The sequence below is a fragment of the Monodelphis domestica genome, chromosome 1, assembly GCF_027887165.1.
Source record: "Monodelphis domestica isolate mMonDom1 chromosome 1, mMonDom1.pri, whole genome shotgun sequence".
NCBI classification, from domain to species: Eukaryota; Metazoa; Chordata; class Mammalia; order Didelphimorphia; family Didelphidae; genus Monodelphis; species Monodelphis domestica.
In genome coordinates, this window is record NC_077227.1 from 211,525,520 (window position 1) to 211,545,175 (window position 19,656).

Here is a 19,656-nt window from a genome sequence, read left to right on the forward strand (position 1 = left end):
ATCAGTCAGTAGACAAAAGTAGAGCTAAATTGCTAATATCACTTTGGCATGATATATTTTTGCTTCTTTGAATGCTGAAATATTACAAAATGAATTTAATTTTAGGAGATGTTTTTTGAGTTGGAGAAGAAATCTTTAAATCACTTATCTCTGATAAGGAATTAATATCTGGGATATCTAAGGAGTTTGCACAACTTGAAACTCTTAAAGGAAACAAAAATATCGTAAGGTCTTTTGGCCAGAAATAAATGGTGGGTGCTCAGCTCACAAAAACAAACCTGAATGAACTGTGGAATGAGGATGAAATCTTCAGTTCTCAGTCTCGAGGAATTTCAGGAAAATACAACAATTGCCACAGTGATTTCAAAAATAATATAAATGTTAACTGAATGGTGATAGTGATGGCAGTTGCTGGTTTAATGTCATAGAATCATTGATTTAGATATGGAAGGATATTAGATATAATTCTATCTACCCTTCTCATTTTGTATGAGAAACCAAAGGCCCAGGTAAGTAAGTCACTTGCCCAAGGTCACAAAGTTAGTATGCAGGAGAGCTAGGAATGAAATGTCTTTAAATCTAGACTTATCTCCTCTACTATATTCATTCCCCATTTAGACTATTGTGTGGATGATTCTGCCTTGCCATCTCACTCTCTCCCCATAGCTCACCAGTCCAGAACTATCATCCCTCCTAAGCCCCTTACAGTGGGGGAGATAAACTACTAGACATCTGCAAGACCCTGAGGCAGAGCAAATCTAGCTGAGAATTGGAAGGTGATTACATCAAACCCACATCCATGATTCTATCAATTCTTGTCTTAACTGTCAAGCAATTGTGGTTAAATGATTTGCCCAGGGTCAAACAGCTAGGAAGTATCTGAAGTCATACTGGTACCCAGAGCCTCCCATATCTAGGCATGGCTCTTTATCTATTGAGTCACCCAGCTGCCCCACCAGGAACTGATTTTTTTTAATTACCACTGCCACTTCATAGGACAAGATCATCTATTGTTCTATTGGCTCGACTTGGGATTTCTGTGATCCTGTGTTGCAGGTTACCTAAGCTTAATCTTCAATCCCTGACCTCTCTCATACACATCATGTCAACCCCATTCCTTCCATACCCCTATCTCACTCCTTCCTATCTTTCCATAATGACCTCCAGAATCCCCATTGTATTGGCAACAAACTGCCATTCACAATGAATCAGGTCCTTACCTCCCAGTAGAACATTTTTCTGGTTTGTTTTAAATTTGAATATACATATTTTTTTCTCTCAAGGAAAAGTCAGCTCCTTGATTATGTGAAATATTTCTATAGTTTAAGCACTTAGCACAGTGCCCAGAACACAGTAGGTATTAAATAAATACATGTTGGATTGAAAATACCTTGATAAAGACTTTATTTAATGCATTATTCCTAACAGCAACAATTATTTTCCTGTTTGATTTTTTTGTAACTATAAACTTTGAACCTTTGTAATAGTAAGAAAAAAAAACATTTTTTAAGTTCTATTGAAAACAATTTTTAAATAGTATAGCTTGGATAACATCTCACCATGGAAAGTTCCTTCAGTGTAAATGTTTTAGGAACATATGAAAATTTCAAATTAATCCTCTAAGCTCTTGTCTATCCATCAAATTTGACTCTGCTAACTTCTTTCTTTGTGGTGTTGCTCAAGAATTTCAATAGTGTCTCAAATGAATTCAACTAGCAAATGTATTTATCTATAATAATCTGAATAGTTTTTGTTTAGTGTTATGTTGAGTCATATGTATAGTATGTCACTTTAAAATATAACTTAATATACACTACAGCTTTCATTTTAAGATCCCTCAGGACATTCTTAAAACAAGAAGTTTCGTTTCAATGAGGTTTTCATAAAAGAAAAATAACTAAATGTTGCATCTTTATTGAATGAAGCCAGCATGCTATCTATCATACTTAATGTAAGAAACTTTAATCTACTTTATACATTTTCATAACTAAAGAATATTTGTGAAATATATTAAAATCACTTGGTTAAAAAAAAAAAGAAAAACCAATATAGCAACAGAATCCTTGGGTCACAAAACTCAATTCATAGAATCAATCAATTAATCAAAAGTATTTATTAAGCAACCACTAAATGTCAGGTTCTGTCCTGGGGTTACAAAAAAGGGAGAGAGAAAGAAAAAAGCTTATATTCTAATGAAAGAGACACTATGTGTATATTAGATAGATAGAGTAATAATAGATATACAGACAGTCACAAAGGGACTAAACAAAATGAAAATGTCATCTTTTTACAGAGTAGGTAACTGAGGCCCTAATGTGGGAAGAGACTCCTTCAAGGTATACCTTCTTATAAAACAATGTCTTGAATGTAATGGGTACTTAATATGTGGAACTGAACCTTATTAAAAGGTATTGGAAGATGTAACAAATAGCATGGTTTTTACAACCAATAAGACTTCCTTATTTCCTAATAAGTTTAATAAACAATCAATTTTGAAATCGGTAATGATTATTCCTATAAAAATAGAGAAAAGGAAAGGAAATACACCAAATGCTGTTATGTAAATTAAAACACTATTTGTTATTGAGTAATGAAAAGAACTTTTTCAGAGACTGAGAATTAAAGTTGAAGCTTACTCAAAGGATAATGGGAAGGTACTTGACACACTGCCTAAACCAACTTGATTTCAAAGGGCAGCATGTTACCAACTAAGAGTCGTGTGGGAGAGTTGACCTAAAGGGTATTATTAGAGTAGATGAGTGGAAAATATGAGTGGAAAAAAAGTTGGGCCAGTTATGTGGTCAGAGTGAGAGATAGGTCCTGTGTTTCATCTAATCCATCTATTATCCAAAGAACTAGATAGAGAGGCCCCTGGAAGGCTGGGTGACCCACCCCTGTAGAGTGTTTACTGAAGGATATAGATCAGATGAAAAGACATAGATAGGTCATGATCTCCATCATCTGAAGGAGTAACCACATAGATAAAATGATGGATCTATTAAAGTATGAAATGAAAAAGAAAAATGAAAACTACTCCTTCTTCCATGTTTGCTTATCGATACCCCCAAGCATTTAATACTATGTCATAACAAATTGTATATGTGTGTTAACCCAAACTATGACAATGGTATATGACCAACACTTTTCACCTATTTCAAAATTAAGACTGGGTGGCATGTTGAAAAGGAATTTTTAAAATATCCTGATTCAAAAATCTTAGGAACTCCATGGAATTTAATTAATATTATAATTGTTTTAAACATATCCCAAATCAACATGCATGTTTCCTGAAATATAGGACCTCTGTATAATAGGGACAGTGCTCAGTTCTTTTATTTCAGATGATGCACAGCTGCACCAATCCTGTCAGGAAACAAGCCACAGGAAATTCTTAGCATTCTGAAGAAAAATCTCAAGATGTGGGACAGCTCTTTTCCGATGATTGTCTGACAGATATTTACATCAAACTTTAAGTGATTACTTGTAAGAGTGTCTTTATTTAAACTTTTTTGCAGGTATAAACCTCTCTCCTTCAATAAGAACTCAATGTTACTTAAAAAAATTAATTACATTCAATTTCTCCTCCCACATTTACAAAAAAAATAATAAATTAGGTAAAAAATTCTACATGAACCCACAATGCAAGATTTTTGGAAAATATGCCTTTATAATGTCCTATGCTATTTGGGTTGAGAACTCTAACTCTTGCATATATAATTCCATTATACTTTTATAAATCAGGGTTTTGAAAATGCTTTTGAACCATTAATATATTTTCCTGGTTAAAATTCTTTGAGATGTTCTTAACAAGAGTCTTAGATAATGAATTTGGGCAAACTCTGGAACAGTCTTTACAGTATTATCATTCTCATTAATTTTCAGAACTACCCACTGTGTTGAGATGATTGTCATGGGCCTAAGACTTCAATTTGGCTAAATATTTTTGCATATATTTCAACATATAAGTAACTAACAGATGTGTAAATGTTAAGTTCCTACTGAAGAAATGGTTAAATGTAGTTACTATAATCTCATAATTTGTGACACTAATTCTTTTCTTCCTATTTCTTTTTTTCTTCTTCTTTTTACTTTTTGTCTGCAGTGGCCGCAAAGTACCCAAATCCTTTCAAAGACAACAAAACACAAAGGTTTTAATACATGCCTGGGGCAAAAAATTATGCTGTTATTGTTCTTTTTTTAAAGGTATCATCAATAGCACACAAGAACTGTCATTCACTGGTAAATAAAATGTTACTTTTCACTGAAGTCTAGAATTAGCATAAAGCATACCGACTAAATTTTTCCCCTAAGAAGAGTTTTCCTTTCACATTCTTATTTGGCTATAGCAATCTGTCATCCACCACTCCTCTAAAATGACACTAAAAGAGAGTTGTAGCTCTAAATAATATAACTTTTAAAAGAGTTAATGCAGATCATATATGGTATCTTACTTTAGTGGAGTTTATTCTTTTTCTTTGCCTTTTTTTGTGTTATCTTTGAAGGCTGCTTCTGTTCCCATTGTTTCGTCTTTTAGCATTCACATATCAGAGCAATAAGTATTTCATTACTGGTTTATCTGTCCAGAGGCTTGAGAAGCAGTAACAATTAACCCTCCCTTCACAGTGATTGATACAGGCTTTGCTTTCAATTTGTTCCACTACACAGATCATGAAATTCTGAATGCAATCATCCTCATTGACCTACACTTTCAAACACACGGCTACAATGAGATGAAAGTAATTATTAAAAGGAACACAGGACTACTGAGAACTGAAACAAAGTCTTTAAAAATCTTTTAGATGACCTTCTGGTAAAATTGGCAATATTCGATGTTAAACAAAATAACAGATCAGGGGCATGATCAGGAAGCATCTAATACAGGCTGATCAATATGTATTATGAGGATTATACTAGATACAGTACCTGTTTAGATGATATATGAAATCATAATGAGTCTCTGTCATTCTAGAACTACTGAAAACAAATGGTATTGAACTCAAGTATTATCATTAGTCTGCAAAGGCTTTAAAGGTATTTTTAAAATTAAAGCAATGTGCATGTTTTAAAAGAATCTTAACATCCTGCTTTATATGGAAAGAAAAAAATTGGTCACAGCAAGGTATCAAGAATGTAAAAGCAACAGTTAACTTCATCAGATGGGTTACATACTTCTCTCACTATATCTGGAGATTCACTGTAGGAAATGAATATATTTTTCACAAACCCTTGAAAAATAGCTTCAAATAAATATTAATCTCCTGCAATCGATACAGATGAGGAATGGAAAAGGATGGGTAGGAGAGTACGGTGGCTATTGAGCTATATTAAAACAAGGGTTGCAGTAAAAGAAAATCAGGGCAAGAAACTATGCAGCAGCCTCGGGCTCTAATCACAAAACAGAATGATGGAGATGAACTAATACTGCATGGATTAGCAATGAATTATTTTGAACTATAATCATATGCCTGCATGAAAGAGAGGTAAAAAACTAGCCATTACTCAAAGGCTGATCTGCAGATCTGAAGAGGAAAAAAAAGTAAAGTAAAATGGGAATAAATTTATATGCTAAACTAAGTCAGGAGAATAATGAAAATCTAAAATGTTGTTACACTTCAAGTAACATTCTATTTAATATCTTCCCTGTACTATATAATACTAAGTATTTACACAGTACAAACTGTAAAGGGCTTGGGCTAGAGCAGGGTTAAATAAGTCAGATTTCCAGTAAATCAGGATCTCATATTGTTTACCTGACAGCCTCACTTTTCTTTCTTATCCTTGCCCATCAAATCACCCCTGGACAACTTTCAACCTCAACTAGTAATGTATTTTAAAGTATGCAGTTACCCGGGGGGAAATACCATATTAAAAAGGAATTTAAGTTCCTTTGGCCCATCTGAAAAATTCACACCAAATGAACTGTTAGAACTAATTTTGCAAGGCAGTGAAAAAAATCAAAAGTGCTACTCGCAGAGATTCCTGAGATTCTTATGAACAGACTGTTTAAATGAAGAGCACTTTCATCAGTAGAGGAATCCTCACGTTTCTAATGTCTTGCTGTGCATTCTGCAGGTTATAGTAGCAGCTGGTAGAGGTCATATATCTTTTGTGAGCATCCCAAAAAGGCTCGCTGCCAGACTGTTAAATTATGAATAAGCAATGAACAAAAGAATGCAGATACGGTGGTGACAAGATAATCCAAGCAAATTTATCTATGACAAATTTCACAGGATTAACAAATTACATTTACACAGAACAATAAAAATGTGCAAAAAAAATGATGAGCCTACTTTTTCCTAACAGCATTAGTAAAACAAAAAAGTCACCATTCCACTGCACATATTTAAATTTAACTTTATCTAAAATGAGACATTTACAGCATGCTGAAGTTATTGTTGTAACATCCTTTCCCTTTTTAAGTAAACATCAACAATACTGTATATATGGTACACAGGCATGTATCTAAATTACAGAAGCCACATGCAAAAGTCACATGGAAACAAGATGTGTGTCCTATCTTGAGACATTTCCAGGAAAGCAGTTTTATGTACAAAATGTTTCTCCCTTAATCAGTGCAATACATAATTAATTGGGAATTGTCTTATTTGTTGAATGTTTCATTTCTTGAAGACCAAGTAGATATGTTCTCTAAAATATTCTTTCTTGTGATTTGACCTCATCAAAGAAACTCTGTGCAATTCTAATGAACAAATAAGGATATCTAGAGTTCAGAAAACTCTTAAATATTACTTCAGGAAAATGAGAACTCACAGAGATTTCTTTGGCAGATTATGATTGAACTTAATATTTTAGAAAGAAATCCCTTCACATGTCATGGTTGTTATATCAAGTATTTGTGAAAGTTTCCTCTTCAATAAATGCTGGAATATATGTCATGCCTCTTATGAGGCAAAGCTGCCATCATCAAAAAAGGGAAAGAAAAAAGAAAAAGGATATCACTCAATAACCTAGACTTAAGGATAGAGATCCAGTAATGTTGTGTTATGCTACTTTTTAAAACAAATAGTGTATTTCTTGAGTGTTAGTTGTATTTAACCTATGTATCAAAGTCAGATCATTTTCACCCTGCATGAAAAAGATGGATGATAATTAACTAACATAATCAGATACTGTTTATTTTAAGAAGATCTAAGGACTTTAAAATTTTGCCTTCCATCTTTTACTCATGCTTCTTACTGACTATTGTAGAGCTGTTCCATCTCTTCCCTTAACATTTTACTGAGGTCCTTCATGATACAGGTGATGAAGAATCCCAGTAAGGTTTTATGACTATAAAAAACCCTGGGTGACCCAAGGTTCTATATATGAAAGCTTGGTTTTCTTGGCTTAAACATGATTCTTTAATTATGGTATATCAATAAAATTCAGAACTTTCAGATGCTAAGGTAATTATCTATATCCTGTGCCCTTTAAAAGTGTTTTTAAATATTACTTTGTCAAAGAAATACAAATATGATTGCCAATATTGCATCTGAGAAATGCAAATGCTTTCAACAATGACATGTCTAATCTCTATTTGTCAGTGAACAGAGATATATAGTCAGGTATCAAAAAGTTTTCTGAAAAAATAATTCTGCTAAATCAGAACTTAGAAAGCTTGTTCCATGTCTGACTAACCTTAATTGGTCATAAGTTGATACACAATCAAGTGGTACACAGAGAGGAAATTTAAAGTTATTGTTTATAATTTTTTTACTTGGCTCATGCTTTGTAGTTGGTATTTCAGTTTGCTGGTGGCCAACTATTCTAGCCATAACTTTCATACAAAATGATGAGTCACTATTTATGGCACTAGTAGTATTCACCAAAATACTGGTCAATTTGACCACAAAGTCTTGGAAATGGGCATGATTAATGAATCTACTAAATTAATTAAGTGTTGGTTTTGCCAGTTAGTGTGTAAATGCAGCTATATAGAAATGGGTAGGAGTCAAAACAAACACCCCAAGCATCTAATTCATTACTACCAAAGCAAGAAAATTAATAGTAAATGATATAGCAATGACACCAAAACAAAGGGGGCGAACAGTAGCCTCCTATCTCTGGTACAACATGGATTCACACTATTACTTTGTAAAACTATTACTTTCAGGCATCCAAAGAGATTATCTGATTTTCTGAAAGCCCTCCCAGGACCAATGTATAGCAGAGCTAGATCAGTACTTATAGTATTAGTATAATATAGTATAAAGCCTTTGTGAGCACTTCACCTTTCATTCAAAAATCCTTGGCTTGAGAGATCTGTCAGACTGTGCATGCTACACTGGGGTAACTTTCATATTTGCATACACTACTTATTTTTGTATAAGGTGTTCCTATCACAAAATCCTTTCCATTCACTATTATTTTGCTTAGTTATATAGAATCTATTCTCCTTAATTCTGCCAAAACATCTCAAGTCAGCTTTGTAAACAAATATTAACCTAAAGTATAAGTTACTTGAACTACTCCTAGATGACATTGACCATTGGCATAAAAAGCCAATTTCAGAAGGTAATAATCCCGACTACCATCATTCCAAGCCCTCTGATCCTTCAATGTAGAAGCTGCTAAATTCTTTGTTATCCTGACTATGGATCTATGATATCTGAATTGTTTCTTTCTAGATGCTTACTATATTATTTCCTTTATCTGGGAGCTCTGGAATTTGGCTAAAATATTCCTGAGAATTTTCATGTTGTGATCTCTTTTAGGAGATAATTGGTGAGTATTTCATAATACAGTCAAGTAGAAAGAGAAGAATATCCACTGCCTTTCTGTATTTATTTATATTTTAAATAATAATACAACTTTGCATTCAGGGTAGATATTTTCCTGGGATGAAAGAAACCCTAAGCATACACTAGGATCTATCATAATACTATGCCCAATAAATTCTGGTGAATGAATGAATGCTAAGTACTTATGTTATGGACACTGTGTAAAATAATGAATACTTTCTTGCTCTTCAGAGTTTTAAAATCAAGGACACACATATCCCATTTAAATAAGTAGAACTTTTCCCACAATGTAAATCTAGCTACACAAGAACTCTATACAGAGTGTTTGGTCTTGTCATTACCATAGGTATTTTGGACATACAAGCAATCACTTTTCTCTTACCAAGCCAATCCTGTTTATGCACTGTAGTCTTACTAATATTACTACAAATTATTCTAACTATGTAAGTTTCTATCAAACTTAATAGTCCAAACATCCTATTCACACTAATGGGGCTTGGTGCAATAAAAATAACATTCAGTTACAGTTGGTTTATTATGACATCCAATGATGAAAAAGATTCATCATTATTTTGAAAATACAAAATTGGCATTAAGTAAAAAGCAAACATTAACATGTTTTCCCTAAACTCAAAATTTTTTTTCAAATCAAACATGTATAACTTATTTGAAATAATAAATCTGAAATTCCATTATGACAAACTTTTGTAACGTTTAAATTTTAAAAGTAGATTTAAAACAAAACTATTTTATCTTTTTCCGACTTAATAATTTTATTTACTGTTCCAGCCACGTTCAATTGGAGCAATTAAGATATGTCTATACAACACCTAAATAAGTGGTCTGACAGTTTAGTCAACATAACAGCAATGCATAGTCAAAGTGGCTAGTTGCAGTTGCATAGGCTCACAACCAAATATTTTCCACCACATGTTTCACCTTTCAACTAGTTCTTAAGACTCTGCCAATAGGACATAAGGGTCTGGTTGCTCTGTTCTGATCTGGGTTTAATTCTGACTTGAGTTCAGTGGAGCTTGGCATAGGGGAGAGTATCACAAGAGATATAGAGAAATAAGAAGAAAATTAAGAGTTGAGTACTTAATGTTATTATAAAGTGCATTGTGGGAAGACCTGTCAGGGAACATGTTATAAAGTGATTTTGAAAAAAAAAATTGGACAATGTTCCCTTTCTGTATCTCAAAAGATAAAGGTCTGCAGAACTGAAAAAAAAAAAAAGAATTGACTTGTTTGAATGCTCAAACTAATTTTTTAAAAGAATATAACATGTCTGACAGGGAAACAAAATTTCCATATGACTGGCATTCCTAATGTCCAGTTTCAAACCAATATGATTTGAAATCTCCAGTGGATCACAGACTAAAAACTGAGGCAGAGAGAAAAGAGTCAAGGGGTTAATGGAAATTCTGACATTCTCTTAAAAATAGCTCTACTACTGGGTGCTACCGTTGTGACACTGTGTTAAAATTAATGTAGCACATTGAAGGAGAAACTCAAAATTAATATCCCTAAAATATCAAATTGTTCAATTTCCTGGGACATATTTACTATGCAACATATTTCTCACAGTATTTGTTGCTGAAAGAGATATGAACTTCACATAACTTAGTAAGAAACAAAAAAGTTATGTGTGAAATAATGTGAAAAAAGTCACTAAGGACAAAAATTTACTTTGGATCCCATTAGGCACTGAAAAAATCCCAATATACATTGTGTCTTTATCAAATCCTAAGCAAATATAAGCCCCAACTAATGTCAATTCTAGGGTTGTTTTTAATAACAAATCAAGACCAGAGGCTGACATATTTCAAATTTTGTATAGCTCTATGACTAGAAATCCATAAATCAGAAATCAGAAAGGATGCTGTAATGTGGGAGGGTGCTATTTAATAAAGGTCATTATAACTCCTGGCTCTAAAGCTATAAGATCTAATATCCTCTCTGGTAGCTAGCTCTATGATATGCTCATGCATTACAGTTCTTGTTGACAGTCTGTTGCCTTGGAAATATTTCATTATTTCAGTTTTTTCCATTTGTAGACCCTTGGCCTTGTGATATGAAGGCCACCCTATTTCATATTTTCGATTATCATTTAAGCAATCTTGTGGAGCTATTTATATAAAAGCAAGTGTTAGACAATGCATATCATCATTTATCACTTCTGTGTTTAAGCTTATGCTGTAGAAATACCACCCAAAAAAAGGTGGTTTTTTTTCCCTTTACTTTAAACCAATAGTGCTATGATATGTGATATGCTTTGCAAACTAGTAGCATATCATCTATATGATACTTCTCTCCAATTTTCGTGGTTATACATCCACATAATGGGAGGGGAATCTAGTCTAAAGTTGTATAATCGGCAGCCTACTGAAGTTGAAAAGAAATCCATTCTTGTTTACATTTATAAATTCTTAAATTGTTCTTTTGGGATTTGCATAGGTAACATGAATGTGCAAGAAAAAAATTAAGCTACACTTTGCCTTAGCCAAGGACAATGACATAGGAAAACACTTTAATCCAAATTTTGGTTCATATCAATAAATAAGAAAAAGTCTTTTGTGGTGCATTAATACTTTCCCGTCATAAATAAAGAAAAGTTATTTTAAAGCAATTTTTTCCTCTAGAGGTTTCTGATGATTACTTCATTTGAACAGTAATAAATGTTTACTAAAGCAGAAACTTTTATGAAATCTCTAATTTGGGGCCATCTTTCATCTGCCAAGCACAGAACAGAACCTAAAACTAGCACATAAGTAGTCTTTTTAAAGACATACTTGAATGCAACAGTTGTCCTGAATTATTATTAAAGTTTCAAGAAGATGGCCATAAATGTTGAGACGATATTTTGCTGTAGCAAATAACTACAAAGAGCAAGCTGATACTTTACAAACCATCTGACATCCCATTTCTTTTTACAAAAATCAAATCAACTGACACAAGCAATGTTTATGCTTAAAGTGTTAGGAACCTTTTAAACCCTAATCACAAAGAGAGCCCTTAGGGCACACAACTGTTTGGCTATGGCAGGCCAAGTTTGTAGTTATTGCTGTTTTAAGAATGTAGTTTACAACTCTTTCCTTTCCTTAACATCACCCCTTCCTTTTCCCTTTTATTACTCCTCCCACTCCCCACAGGGTAAGCCTACTCTGATCCAACCTTTAAAATGACAGCATCAGAGCTGAACAAGAAGATGCTATTAAAGGGCATTAAATTAAATACAGTATATCCTCCTACAACTTCAATCAGAATTTCAGACCAAGTGTTATTTAGTTCAGCTCTCAAGTGGAGCAGAATAACAAATCGCGCACTTTGATTTACCTTCTTCGAATGCCAAATGGAGACAGGTGATAAAGAAAGCACTCATGCACAGGCTATGAAGTTTCCCCTAGAAATTAATTCTATCTTCAAGATTCCTATCTCAGAGAAATTCCCAAAATGGCACACAAATATGCTTCTGCTGGAGAGATTACTGGAGCTGTCCCAGCAAATACACTCACTACTAATAGAACACTAGGTTTAAAAAGAAAAAAGGAAGGAAGGAAGGAAGGAAGGAAGGAAGGAAGGAAGGAAGGAAGGAAGGAAGGAAGGAAGGAAGGAAGGAAGGAAGGAAGGAAGGAAGGAAGGAAGGAAGGAAGGAAGGAAGGAAGGAAGGAAGGAAGGAAGGAAGGAAGGAAGGAAGGAAGGAAGGAAGGGTGAAGTTAAAGGAAGAAGGAAGGAAGATATGAAGGTAGGAAAGTTATAGTCTACAAACAGTTTTTTTGTTCTCAAAAAATTCATCATGTTGATATAATAATGCTATTCAAATAAAAAGATGGACTCACATCTAAAGATAACTAAAGAAAAGTTGATTTTATGGTTTCTAAATTATAAAAACTTTAGTGCTTCTTATGAAGCAAAAAATTTCAAATCAAGACATGTTACCTAATAACAAGTGATATTTAAGTAAAACAATTACATCGATCATGCAAACATTGAAATAGGGAATAAATATGTGCATGTATATAGTATGTCCATACATATTCATACCCACATATAGGTATATAGTTGCATATACGACCAAGAATATGTTTTACACTGTGGTCCTCAAGGGCACAAAAATAGTCAATTGATGATACACCTACTTCTGAACTTATAAATATATATATCACTATTAAGATTTTAAAAACTCCTAAAGAGACAAGTTTAAGAATAAAATAATGCAATAAAAGGTCTTTAAAGCATTTCGAAGTCTCCCTGTTAACTTTTGTTGGAACCTCATACATTAGAGACCATATGACCAAAAAATAAAAACTGTCCTCTGATAATTAAATTTTACAATTAACCACAGGATTTCCTGAGTTCACATGTAATTAATTCTGAGGAAAACAATCACTCTTCTCTTGGTCTGTATGGGTATATAGTTTGCCTGTATTTATGCTATTTGCTATTTATGTTATGTGCTATTTGAATAAAAGGGTAGCATCAGATTAACTTCAAAATAGCTTCCACTGAGCATTTCCTCCAAAATTGGGTGAGAAAGATTCACTTTGCTCAACTCAATCTGCTATATGCAATTAATGTCATTAATGGGGTCAATTAATAGCAAATGGGATTCCAAACAAAGTAGTCTGGATGGACTGCAGAAGAGTAAAACCACTGGGGAGATAGAAGCTTAGTCACTGAAGTCTAACAATAATATTGACTTAGATATTTTCCTATATTTTGAAATCAAACTCCTTTCCCTTTTGTACTCTAGTTTAACTAACTTCACAGAGATGGGCTGAGCTCCGTATCTGGATATAGAATTCTCAGAAGAAACTTTTTGAAAAACGGATTCCCCAAACAGTAACTAAAGTGGAGAGGTGATGGAAGGGACTGGAGAAATTTATGCTCCAACTGTTGCCAGAGGTGTTTTGTAGTTTGGTGTTTTATTTTTGCTTTATTTGTTTTGTAGGGGGATTGATATGGGAAAGAGCAGAGAATAGGAGTGGAGAGCAGGTCTGGGAAACCTACAACTTGATTTTGTTGTTTTTGTGGTTTTAAGGGTACAGTTTGTTGAGCTGAGCAGAACAGCTCTCAATCTCCTTCAGCTTGGCCTAGCTGCACTTGAACGGCACAACAGAGACGGCCCCTTAGAAAGACATTGCGGGCCTGGTGCAAGCTTCTCTTTCCCCCGCCCCCCATTCGCACTCCTCCTCTCTGCTTTCCCTCCTCCCTCACCAGCCCCACTCCCTTCCTAGAGAGCAGCTGCCAAGGGACCAGAGGCGGCGGCCCCGGGGATCCCCCAGGTTCTCCCCCATCCCCTGCCGCTGCTTGCGCATAGACCACCCCCCCTTCCTTTTTTTTTCTTTCTTTCTTTTCTGTTCTTTTCTTTTCTTTTTTTTTTTCCCTCAGCATGACACTCTATTCGCTGAGCCGGGAGGTGCGACTGCTAAGCTACTTGCTGCTGCTGTTGCTGCTGCTGCTGTTGCTGCTGCTGCTGCTGCTGCTGCCGCCGCCGCCCGCCACTGCTGCTGCCGCTGCTGCTCCCTCCTCTGCCGCCGCTGCCTCTGCTGCTGCTGCCGCTGACACTACCGCTGCCGCCGCTTTCTGCTGCACCATACGCTGCCGCAGCCCCGGTAGACAAGACGGGAGGGGTTGGAGAACTGGAGGGGGGTGGGGGGGAGCTCAAGCTAACTGGCCCCGCGAGCGAGCGGGTTATCCGCGAGCTTAGAGACATCCTCCCCAGGAGCTCCTGGCCCAACAAGGGGAGCTGCAAAGCGGACGGCGCCCGCCCCAGCAGAAACGGCAGCAGCAGCACCAGTAGAAGCACCCTCAGCAGCTGGGGCCGCCTCCGCAGCAGCAGCAACAGCAGCAGCAGCAGCAACAGCAGCAGGTTCAATAAACAGAAAAGTGTTACCGTTCTCGTCTGGAAGGATCCTGCTGAAAGCTTGGCTTGGTGGGCGCCATCTTCCTGATTTTTTTTCCTCTTACTTTTTTTTCCTCTCTCTTCCCCCCCTCCTGATTTGGGGGTGTGTGTGAGGGTGGGTGTATGTGTGTAAGTATGTGTGCGTGTATGTGTGCGTGTGTGTGTGTCTCAGCAGCAGAGGCGGCGGCAGCGATGGTGGTAGGACTGGAAGGCTACGGAAAAGTAGTGAGGCCAGAGCATTGCGGGCGGCCGGAGGTCCCCTCGCGGTGCAAGTGCCCCCGGGCACAGGTTGCTGCCTCCTCGCTTAGCGCCGCCGCCGTCCATGCGCCACGGAGCGCAAAGAACCCGGGTAGCTCCGGCTCCCGAGACATGCCCAGCGCAGAGACAGGCGACCGGCGGTGGTGGTGGCGGCGGCGGCGGCGGCGGCGGCGGCGGTGGTGTTGGTGGTGGTGGAAGAGGAGGAGGCGGAGGAGGAGGAGGAGGAGGAGGAGGAGGAGGAGGAGGAGGAGGAGGAGGAGGAGGAGGAGGAGGAGGCGGCGGCAGCGGCAGCGGAGGAGGCAGCGGCAGTAGGGGGAGGCAGGCGCGCAGCACCCGCGGGCAGCCCGGCCCTGGACATCGCCCCCTCTCACACACTGACACAGACACACAGAAACACGCACACACACACCCTTGGTTTGGCAGCAGGTGTGACACACACGCCACCGGCGGGGTGCAGCTGGGGCCTAGGCCGGAGGCGAGGGGGGGTAAGAGGGAGGCGTGGAGAAAGCTAGGGGAGGGGGTGGAGAGGACAGAGTCAGGGGTTTTCTGGCTTGACCGCTGTGAAAGTATTTCTGGGCATTTTCCAGCTGCTTTCCCCCCAGCACTGCTGACTCTCTGCTCTCCTTTTTCTCCCATGTGTTAGGGGACGGGGAAGCTCCGCTGCCGGCGCAACAACGCCACTCAGTTGCAGTTTTACACACTTCCCTTCTTTGGAGTGTCAGATCCAGGGGGATAGGGGGGTAGGGGTAGGAAAAAAAAAAGAGACTCATAGGCAACAACAGAGAAAGAAAGGAAATGGGAGACACATGCTCCAAATATGCATTCCAAGGCAGAGAAAATAAATGTATAATTGTATATATCTAAGCATGTAGACATAAAAAAAAAATCACCTATAGCCAATCTGAGTAGATACTTTTGTCCATACGGTGTAGAGTACATACACTTTGTAAGAACATGCCCCAACAGGATAAATAAATGGCATGTCCCAAAGCCCATGTGTCCCTCTGCATTGTATGCATTTGGGCACAGCTTGGAAAGGCAAGTTTGTGTTTGTGAAATTCAAAGTACATTCTATCTAACTTAGATGCAAACTGGGAGGGTGGGTGGGGGTGAGAAGCAATTGGGACACTATGAACAGCTTGTTGCACGGAGGGTGCAGTTGTCATATGGCACCATACATACAAAATGAGGTTTGAGTAACATTCTTCTTTTAGGGAGAGAAGACTGAGGAGGTTAAAGAAACATCTGCAATTCTCTTCCTATTATTAGGATTTAAAATTTTTAGTTCAAATCTAAGAAGTCACTCAATTGTATTCTTGGGCTTGGGGAGAGAGAGATTTCACTAGAGTGAATGTTTTATTTGCAGATGGTATTTCAATTCCTAGACCTCATGCTACTTGGATTTTCTTTAGGGAGACAATTTACAGGTATGATGGGATGAAGTGTAACTCTGAAATTTAAAGAAATATCATAGGGTTGGCAGAACATTAGAGTTGCCAGGGTCAGCAGGGGGATAAAAAAGTTGCCAATTAGGAATTTTGGCCATAGGAACCAAGGGTACATTAGCCCTTCAAAAAGAGGCTTTCCCTCCACAGAAGGTGACAATGCAGGGAGAGGCCTCAACTTTTTTGAATTTTTATCTGGGGTCTGCAATAAGTCTCCTCCTCCCTTCCTTCTTCCTATTTGCTTTCTCTCAGTCCCCAACCCTTTTAGGTAAATAAAATACTACCATCAATTTGGGTACACATAAGCTGCCTCTACACACCAAAAGACTAGCAGAAGAAAATAATCCTATGAGACGCCTGCTCATAAAGTAGGACAGACTTTTGCACTTCACTGGACAGCTTGACCCTTTGCTTGTTTGAATTCCAAATGAAGTGACAGAGGACAGTAGAGTTGTTTTCCCCCCTTTACACACAAAAGCACATTATATAATTTATTCTATTTGTTTTACAGAAACTCTAATTCTCTTCCTGGAATTAGATAAAACTAGAAAGTAACAGGTGTCATCCCTGCTTGGTCAGGAACAGAAAAAAGGTAACCAAGACAGCTACAGATTTCAAAGATGTGGTTGTGTTCCTCAGGAATAATGTCCCTCCCAAAAGGGGGATAGTTAAAAGTATATTCTGAGCAAAAGAGGTATTTAGGGTTTTTGTGTCTTATAAATTCTTAACTGCAAATGGGATCTGGGGCTAAGTCACAGTTTCAAGTACATAAGATGCTTAATCTTTTTAAGGAATCTGATCAACAACTTTAATACATCTCAGCAAGTAGAGGAGCACCAATTAGATTCATAACTTGAGCTAGAATTTTGTTCTTTTATGACTATATTTCTGTCCTCATTTTGAAAACAACTGGCAGCACCAGACTATTAAAAACCAAACTAACACACTGAAAATACATTTGCTGTCCAATTGGAACATTACTGGGTAGCTTAAGCACTCCAGAGACTCTTTTCATTTGTCTAAAAGCCAATCTGACATTTCTGACCCTTGACTTCCCCACTTCACAGACCAAACTATTGTGATTGTTGCCTGTACTTCCTAGTTAAAGTGACCGCCAGTTCCTATTGTCATTTAAATGTCTTATATGTGACCAAAAAAAAAAATCATACAGGGACCATGAAAAGGAAAACCACTAACCCAACTCTTTTCTGGTCCTTTATATTTGAAAGGTTCCCAGATCTTTTGTATTAAATGTCCCGGTGTTCGCTGGAGTGAAACAAGGTTGAAAAAATTTGAATCCAAAGTCCCTTTGGCTAGGAAAAGTACCCAAGCATCCTTTTGAGTTATTTCCAAGAATGTCTTTTAAAACTTATTTTGTAATAAGAAAAGTATTTACAAAAGTCTCCTGAAGTATTCTTGATATAGTGGACATCAACTTAGAAAACACTCAATTGCCCTTTGCCCCCAAGCCTGATCTAACCCATTCATTCTTGTGTAGGAAAAATAAAATAAAGGAGAATGACATTATCTTTTTGGTTTAAATTCTGTTGGTTTAACTAAGGTTCCTAAACCAGTGAAGTTTAAAGTAGTGTATTTTTTTTTAAAAGAGAGTTGTTCTTTGATTTATGTGGCATTTATAGGTTTAAAGTTACATGCCATTGAATATATTTTGTCCAATATCTATGCAATTGTAGAAATAAAAATATTTAGTTTCACTTCCCCCCCCCCCCCCTTCTTACATCTCAAGGACACAAAACTGCACTCTCCCATCTCATGGAATGTTTAAATTTAATTCTGTATTATTAGTTTTTTCAGCTGCACTTTTGTGAATTACATTTTCGTTAAAGCCTTGGACCACCTAAATTCTTTTTAAGGAAAACTTAAGTGTTCTGGACCAGTTGACTGAATTTCCCCCTACCCCTTTCCTTTCTAAGGTGAACTGAATGTTAAATGGTTTTGAGATGTTTCTGGCAAAAACCTATAACGGTTTAAGGAAAAATCAAACCAACGATGACTTTCAACTGCATTTTCACTTACTACTTATTCTAACTTGGGAAGATTTGCTTCCTAACTCCCTGTCTCTGCATCTTATACATTTGCATTATAATGCGTTTAAGATGAATACTTCACAGTGCAGAGTAGACTCGGATTTCATGCTGTATTTCCCCGTAGTAACAGGTGACATGATAACACTATTATGCAGAATTGCAAGTCTGCAGCTACACGTGAAAATCGTTCCTATTCTGTTTGAAAACAAATTATCAATCAGTCTACCGTGATCAATTATACCCCTGACTGCCACTTAGAGCGGGACCTGTCCCGGGAACTGACATTGAGAAATTCCACTGGAAGGGGATGGGATCCTAAACTTTGCCAAGAACCTGGAACCGGATCTAGTACTTGACTGAGAGTGGATTACTTTGCAGGGGAAAGGGGGACTAAGAGATCTGGTGGTAAAAGAGTATTAGGGGGACCATTTTACTTCTACAATACACTGGAGTGCTTTTTAATCGGAATCCCCCCCTTCACTTACCCACTCCTTTTTCTATATTAAATATATATATATACATATATACACATATAGCTAGGAGCTTGTTGATGTATGTAGATATGCATTTATGTTAAAGAAAACAAAACAGAAGCAAGTGAATATTAGAGTCGTCGCCCACTCTCCCACCCCCACCCCCCAACCTTGAAAAATAAAATCCCAGTCCTCTTGTCCTGACTACTCACCGCTGTTGGTAGGAAGTGATGCCCTGGACGTTTTGCGGGTTGCCGTTGGCTGCGGTAGTAGCTCTTCCCATGCCTGCCCCAGCCGGCACCCCCGCAGCTGCCCCGCCGGCTGCTGCGGCCGTCACCTGCACGCTGAAATCCGGGAAGATTCTGATCATCCCCGCGGCTTCAGCACCCGGGCGCGGCGAGTCTAGGCGAAAGCTGACAGCGACTCTCCCTCCGGCGGCGGCGGCGGCAGCAGCAGCAGCAGCAGCGGCAGCGGCAGCAGCAGCGGAGCCAGGCACCAGCCTGCAATCCCATTAGTGAGCGGCGGCCACTGTGAGCGACTAGAGGGAGAGAGGCGCTTTGATCTGAGCGAGTAGGGTGGAGGGTGCTGGGAGAAGGAGGTTAGGAATGGGGGGGGGGGGGTGGGAGCGGGAGGGGATCCTGGCGACTTACAAACAGAGAAACGTGTCAGGGTGTTTTTCTTCGGGGTGGGGGGGGAGGAGGGAAAAGAGGGAAGGCTGGTCCTGTCCCCCTCTTTCTAGTGGTATTGCTACCAGAAGCTGCAATTGCTCTAACGCCAGATCCCAGC

At 37.8% G+C, this 19,656-nt stretch overlaps 1 protein-coding gene across 6 annotated transcripts in view; it reads right to left on the reverse strand.

Annotated features, from left to right (window-relative positions):
* Positions 1 to 19,429, reverse strand: part of NPAS3 (neuronal PAS domain protein 3) — a 1,104,268-nt gene extending 1,084,839 nt beyond the window's left edge. For 4 of the 6 annotated variants that reach the window (XM_056820400.1, XM_007472508.2, XM_056820382.1 and 1 more), the window contains exon 1: positions 14,638 to 15,105. In XM_056820400.1, coding sequence (XP_056676378.1) covers positions 14,638 to 14,687 — 50 coding nt within the window. In that variant the 5' untranslated portion in view covers positions 14,688 to 15,105. Of the gene's footprint in view, positions 1 to 14,637; positions 15,106 to 19,082 lie in introns of those variants that run through there. The other 2 variants (XM_007472507.2, XM_007472505.2) reach the window with 2 other exon arrangements.
* Between the last annotated feature and the right edge of the window lie 227 nt (positions 19,430 to 19,656).